General features: G+C 35.2%; 1 protein-coding gene across 1 annotated transcript; it reads right to left on the reverse strand.

The window, feature by feature from the left end:
* Positions 1-1197: 1197 nt before the first annotated feature.
* LOC101252191 (protein SMAX1-LIKE 8-like) lies at positions 1198-6676 on the reverse strand. The gene is made up of 3 exons (XM_004240888.5): positions 5125-6676; positions 3361-3616; positions 1198-3137 (listed from the first exon to the last, which is right to left on the reverse strand). Exons 1-3 carry the CDS (start codon positions 6315-6317, stop codon positions 1404-1406), a joined length of 3183 nt encoding a protein of 1060 aa, XP_004240936.1. The 5' UTR covers positions 6318-6676; the 3' UTR covers positions 1198-1403.
* Positions 6677-7832: the final 1156 nt, after the last annotated feature.

Below are 7832 nucleotides of genomic sequence, written 5' to 3' on the forward strand. Positions count from 1 at the left end.
CTCGCATACTCGTACACTCAATGTACTGATGCCAGGTAGCCTGCATCATATTATGATGCAAACGTAGGGAACTAGGATCAGGATTCGACGCACCGTTGATACAGTGAGCAACTCAGAGTCAGTTGGTGAGCCTCCCATCATTCTGGAGGACATCTTTAGTTTAGCTATTTTTTTAGTATCAGTTGTTAGGATGGTTGGGGGTCCTGTCTCAACATCCATCTTCATATTAGAGGCTTCATAGACAGATGGTATTCATTTTTTCAGTCTTTCCTTTCACTTGCAATTGACTAAGACTTGGGTTGCCACTTGGCTAATTACTTTCCTTAAAGTTATTTCTTGAGATTATATCTTATGTTAAGTCTTCCACTAAGTTAAGTAACCCAGGCCAAGGGTACACTCAAGGCCAGAAATGGTCATTATCGGTCAGGTCCAAGGTGTAGACTTGGTGCGTGACAAGGTTTTATAGGTAGAGGTTGTGTCAAAGAAGAAGATCTAATTTGGATATCAGACGGGGCTCTTAATTGTAACATTCTGTAACACCCAAGTTCTCCACAAGCTCTTGAGGAAACCCTTGTAACCCAAGGGGACTGGACTAGGCACCACATCAGTGATTCGAACCAGTATAAAAACATTCCGTGTCATTTACTTACTGCAAGTTATTAAAACTGTTTATTTATTCTACTATAATGTGTTGGTGAGTCGACTAGTCATAACAGGAAATCGACTAAAGTGAAATTTTAATTCACCCCCGTCTTGACTTTCAAATTGTACAGAGTAGACGATCAATTCAAAGAGAATTTTTCAATATAGTCTTTTATTTTAACATAGAAAAATTGATAGCTTGTCAATAACTAAGTCTCTAGGGGATGATAAACCCGAATGCGCAAGTATCACTTATCACTTGCGACCACTAACATTTGTATGTATGTTTGGTGAAAATCCAAAATGAGCACCGCATCTCCACCTACAAGGCCTAATCTCTCAAGCTTATAGTTCTTTTAATTCTTTTCAACTCCAACCTTGTACACAACCATTGTAAGCTCAAATCCTTGCGTTTGTACCTGGGCACAACCAAATTCTATGAGGCTCAAGCCTAATTACCTGCATTAAAAGAGTTTATCTTTACCTGAGAGTACGGGGTATTGCAATAAGAGTGTCACAACGGATGTTTAGAAAGAGCAAAAAACCCGATGGTAATAATAGGAAAGAATGATCACCTCATAACATATAGATAGTTCATACCTGAATTAGCTGTCAAATCTTACAATTTATGGCTTAAACTATAACAAAAAAAAACTCCAATAAAACATGGGATAAATCTGGTAACACAAACATAATTACCTAGGTGTGCTAAAATATGAACACACTGTATATTACATATTATAAATAGTGAAACTTAAATTTTAGTTCACTATGATTCTGCCAGGAAGGAGAACCCCTGGTATATGAACTTGTGGGGAATAGCTCTCGCAGGTCACGAGTTTCACTACAGATCGGGCACTTAAGCTATATCTTTCATGAGCTTCTACAAATCCCCTGCCAAGAACATGTTGAATCCAATCTTCTATTTTCTTGCTGTCACTTAAAAATGTTGCTGCCAGAATTTGTTCCAATACTTTTGAGTCAATCTCTAGCAAACATTCTGGACCGACAACTCTGTGGAAGCATAGTCTGATCTCCTTCAATAGGTTCTCAGCTAGTGAGTCTAAATCCAATGGCCTAAAAATCACAGTCTCATCAAATTGTGTAAACAACTGTTTCAACCATGTTGTGGTGTTTTCATTGGAAAACTCACAGCCAGAATCTCCAGTTAAGTTTTCATCATTTTCAATCTCTTCAGCTGGAAGATTCAAATCTAAGCATGTGTTTGATGTCTTGTGAGCTCGTTTGGCCATCTCCGAGCTTCCAAATTGCTGATCTACACTTTCGATTGGACCACTAGTTATAAGCTTTCTATTATTCACAAAGATTTGGCTTGAAGATCTTTTTCTAGTTGTTATCAATGCAGTTGAGTTTGGACCTGTGACATCATCTGTAAGATCAAATGCAATTAGTATCTGGATTTGATTACCTTTAGATGCCAATATGTCTTCTTCCGAATAGTCAGCTGTTTCTTTGGTAGAAGGAAGAGTTCTCTCTTCGTCTAATCTTGATGATGTCGTCACAAAGATTGTATTACCTATGCTAACTTCCCTACCATGAGAGTCCAAAAATCTACCAGTCTTAACAGCTTGGGACAAGCTTTTCTGCATCAGTATATCAGCTTTATTCACATTTTCAAGGAAAACAACCGATAAGGGGTTGTTCCTCAGTTTATCAGCAACATAGTCAACAACATGCTTTCCTCTGCATCTCACGTCGTATTGATTCAATACTTGAAGATCAACCAACCCGACTTCATCCTGTAGACTTAGGTCTACACAGATTAAGTTGTTTGTGCTTCCATATAGAATATCAGCCAGTGCAATCACAATTTTCTTCTTACCAAGCTTATCAGGTCCAAGAAAGTTGAGCCATATGTCTCCTCGACTTGGACAATTGTTTCTTTCATTTCTACATCTGCACCGCGCTATTGTTTGGCTAATAGAATTTACAGCCTCCTCTTGCCAATTAACCTTTTCTATAAAAGCTTCATATAACATCTTAAAATCTTTTGGATCCAATTGCTGCTGAAGAGGAGACCGGTTAATGAAACGAGGCGCCTCAACACTGCATGATATGTCATGTGGTTGATTAATGCTACCGTGGTTTATGACGTGATCTTGTTCTTTGCTTGGAGAAGTAGAGGCCATGCATAAGCCTAAATCTGTTGTGACTGAAGTTAGAGAGGTTGGAGAGTTGAAGCCATGGTCATCATCACCTTGTGACGGCGTTTTGGAGAGAAAAATGCTGCTTTCATTTGATGAAGAAATTGTGCAAGTCATTTTCTTCCTCCCACTTTCAATGTTTTCGTTATTGAGACTTTGTTTTCGGTCTTCAACAACTTGAAATCCTACAACTGATGGAATTTCAGAAGCCATGTGAAAGTTGCTTGTCTTGGGTAATGATTGATTGTAGTGTAAACGCTGGCATAGATTGTCCCATTTTCTCTGCAAACCAGCAACTTTAGCACCCAATACCATTTTATCATCTTTGGCCTGCACTGAAGCCATATAAAGAAGTTATTACATGATTAGAATACATTTATTATGCTCGTGTTGAGTGTTCCATGTGTATTTTCATTTAATTTGACTTTAGCTGACATATACGCCCTTCAACTTTTAGTATGCACAAGTAGGACGTGTGTGTCTACTTGTTCAATGTTATACAATTGTGAGAAAGAGAGATCGGTGATGGAGTAGAATTGTGAGAAAGACAGACCTTCATTGGGTCGAGTCCTCCGTTAGTGTTGAGTTGAGTCATTTGCAACCAAGAAGGCAAACTTGATTGATAGTGATCTGCAACTGAAACAGTGCTTATTAATCCACACTTTGAGAGAGTATTTACCTCTTGTTTGCATTTCTCATTGCATAAGTGACACCGCGATGCAGTGTGGTATGAACTGCTTAACGGACTTTTAGTATCAGCAGCTGCCATTGAAAAGAATCCTCCCAATGGCACAAAGGATTCCATCAACCTATAAAACATGTCAATCACAGATGCAATCAAGACATGTACACTATGTAAAACCAAAAACACTTACACTTTGTTTGGATCATTGTCACCCATTGTTTCATAATGTATTGTATTGTATTGTACCCTGTTGTATTGTATTGTATGGCAGATACAATATTTGGCTAGACTGTATTGTTTATTGTTGTTTAGTTTGATTGTATTGTACTGTAGTGTAATTTATAAATTTACTAAATTATCCTTAATTATTCTAGGGTAGGAGGTTTGACTAGATTTAAATAATTAAGATAAATGGTAAAATGATATTTTGAAATATTATGTAAAGATATAATTGAAAAAAAGAAATTAAGTAACAATGGTAACACACCAAATTGGTTGTTCCATAAAATATGAGTTTTCATTGTTATGTAACAACGAAATTCAACAATTAAAACAAATATTTATAGATATAGTAACGATACAATACAATACAATGAATAACAATCATCCAACATAGTGTTAATAGCAGGGGTAGGGAGGGACAAACTTAATAACTTTTTTCAAAGACTCTATTTATATTATATTAGGGTTATATATATATATATATATATATATATATATATATATATATATATATATATATATATATATATATATATATATATATATATATATATATATCAACTTGTGAACTTCTGACAAAACTAATTGACAGCTTAGTAATAAGGAATGTGTTGTGGAAAGGAAACTCAATAACCAATTGAATAAAGGGAGAATGATCAAATTCATTCTTGTCTTTATATAGATTTGTGGGTTTGAATTCCCAATGATGATTTTTTCTATATTCAAAATTAAACACAAGACTCTTTCTTTACTCAAAACTAGAAAAAAAATATATCAAACAATGATATGAATATTGTTCCATGTACCCAAAGAAAGAGACATTATCATTTATAAGATTATCTGTAGAACCTTGATAGTTTGTCTCTCTCCTTAGGTTATTTTTATATCATGAGTAGGAGTGACAAACGAGCGAGTCGAGTTGAATATGAGTCGATCAAAAAATAAGTTAAATAAAAATGGATAAGTTACCGACTCGACTCATATTTTAAATGGATAAAACGAATTCACTCAATGAATAATATGGGTACCATATTACCCATATTATATTAAAGATCTTAAAAACTTTTTTTAAAACAAAAATTATAAACTCTTTATCATTTCATTAGCATATCAGTCTATTCAAAACTATGATATGGTGGGATAAGTTATTTCAATCAGAACAATCAAAATTTTATTCCAAAAGTATTTATTCTTATCTCAAACGACTCTGTTATTTATGTCTATTCTAACAAGTCCTTCACCGGAATGTGACAAGAAAAAGCAAACAAACTACACCATAAAAAAGGAGAAAAGAATAAAAAAGCCAAGATATGCTGCATATCTAAAGTACATCATACTTAGTCCCACTTGATGGTGCAATAATTACTAACTAAAAAGCTTAAATAAAATTATTGAAGAAAAACAGTATACCTGGATCTAGGAAATGTTTCTTCCTTTGGATTTCCAGAAGAAATGATTGTCAAAAGCTGCAACTCCCAATCTTTTTCTATGTAAGGAAATCTATTCAAAACTTTCAAATATATCTCATACCTCTCTACCCATCCAATCAACCAGAGTTTTCCGCGATTAATCTGTAGTAAACTTGTCAATTTGCTAACAATATATCTGCAAGAATCAATATAACTGTCATCGCTTGATAAGATTTTTAAATCTCCGTAATTGACAACAATACCAGATCCTAAACTATTGTTCATCAATATACTTGCAATCTCCTCAAACTTGGACTTGATTAATTCCTCATCATATTCTCCTCTAACAAACCTTATGATCTCTGTGTCAATACAAATCACAGTCGATCCATATACCTCAACAGGAAGGATCCCTCCTCCTCTGTTACTCTGTATCATTTCAAGGAAATTGTTCATAGCAGCCTGTGCACAAGTACCAAGAATAAGTGGATTTTTTCCTCTGTTATTGACGAAAACCTCCCCAATTCTTCTGCAATCATCTTCTCCCCCAGAGAATCCCAAGAAAGGGAAGCTAAAACTTCGATCGGATTGATTGGTTAAATTACACAAAAACAAGGGTGGTCCTTTGAATCTTGAATATCTGAAGAGTTGATGAACAGGTCTAAGAATTGCAAGCTTAATATCACAACTCCTGAAGCCAGCTTCCCCAAATACTCTGCTTACAACAGGGTCATCAAGTACAGATATTATGAGATTCCGTAACTCAACCTTGACTACTGGAACTGATGAAGATGAAGAAGATGACTGATTCTGAAGCTGTTGTTGATAAAAACTGAAATTCTCCGGCTGTCGTCTCTGATTCGCTTGTGACCTCTTTATGGCTGCCATAAGAGAATTCGAAACAGGTGGATAATCTACCTTGCTGCTGCTGGGACACGAAGGCAACCGATCCATTGAAACCCCTAAACAGAGGTCTAGAGCTTTGAATTGAACACGAGCAGAGTACGCATTGTTCCTTGTACGAGAACATGCCTCACGTAAACATGAAGAAGGAACAGAGAGTAAGGAAGATATATAATGAAGAGATGTAGTTTGAGCATGGCCACGACGACCTGCCATGGCTACAGCATCGTCAAGAGTGATGGAAGCTTCATTCGTCAAGCATTGCCTAGCAGTATTAACTGGTGTTGGCATCGGAAATACAAGAAAGGAAAGAGAACAAGTACTCTGTTGTTGTTGTAAACGTGAACACACAGTACGGAATGTAATCAAGAAAACATAAAATAATTTTTTTTTTAAAAAAAGAAAGACAATAGAAGTACGGAGTAGTAATAGATATAATACTTAATACTCCCAAGTGTATAAGAAAGAAAATAGAGAAACAGAAGGTGTTAATAGAAACATTCAAGTGTATCCATCACATTGAGTTATTTATGAGGTTTATGGAAAGGAAAGGGAGGAGGTAGGAGATGGTGGGGTAAGATGTTTGTTGATGGTGCTTGACACTGCTGGTGGTTGCTGTGGGTGGTGGGGGGACTTGTGAGGGTTATACCAGTAGCTAGTAGGGGACCATTTGAGTGAAAAAGGCAAGTGTAACCAACATGGTTCACTGATGAGATTGTTTTATCCTTTACTATACATTTCGGGTTCAAGTTATGAGTACCAAGAAAATTTTGTTGAAACCGTCATCACTCCGAATGAATCCTGTAATGCGCAATTTGTATTTAACCGGGGCTCTAACGTAAACTCCAAATACTTAGTGGAAAAAGAAAGAGGCAAGTGTAGGTGGTAACTGAGTATAGATTCTTTTGTATTTCACATCTTTCTCAACTTACAATTATAATTCTTTGTTACCAATACTTGGTGCGTCATGACATTGACACAGAGATGCTGAGTCCACTTATTAAATAATGGGCCAAATAGGACTCTAAAGTCACTTTCTACTCCCCTATTTGTAGTCCAACAATACATCCAAAATCTATGTCAAGACTAAACAACCGTATGTTCCTATTTACTCAACCTAGCTACATTATTCTCCTCTCTCTTTCTTATTATAATGTTTCACACTAGGTTGTTGTTTCATATATAGTTTTTTTAATAATTTCAGGCATAATATGCTTCTTCTTCTTCTTCTTCATATTTAAGTCCCACCAATTCATATTCTTAATTTATTCATGATACAACCTTTTGCTACAGCAGCTCAACGAAATTGGTGGTTAAAGTTGAATCTTAATAAAAGGTCTCTATATTTATTTCATAGGAAGATTTTATATATAATTTTAAGTAAATAAACAAGTATCCTCTAAACTATGTCTGAAATTCAGAAATACATCTTAACTATTAAACTAAGGTGTTATTACTCCTGAATCCATTTTTTGTGTAATATTATGCAGTTTTTTGGCTTAAGTGACATCCTAAAATCTTTCATGCGCTTCAATTGCGTGGAGTTATAGAGTGTGTCACATAAGACAAAAGATGTATAAAAATTACAAAAAAATAAGTTCAGGGTTAATAAGATCTTAGTTTAGTTAAAGTGTATCTCTGAAATTTCTATAGGGTAGAACCTATGTCGACCATACATCTACTTGTAGAAATAGATAGATTGTTTTCAATATATAGGCTTAGATTTAAAATAAAAATATTTTCGAGCAGTTTGAAGAAGTGAAAACAAAAATGAGAGCAATAGCAACAAGAGAATGATATGAAATG

This window comes from Solanum lycopersicum, chromosome 6 (assembly GCF_036512215.1).
Source record: "Solanum lycopersicum chromosome 6, SLM_r2.1".
Lineage (NCBI taxonomy): Eukaryota > Viridiplantae > Streptophyta > Magnoliopsida > Solanales > Solanaceae > Solanum > Solanum lycopersicum.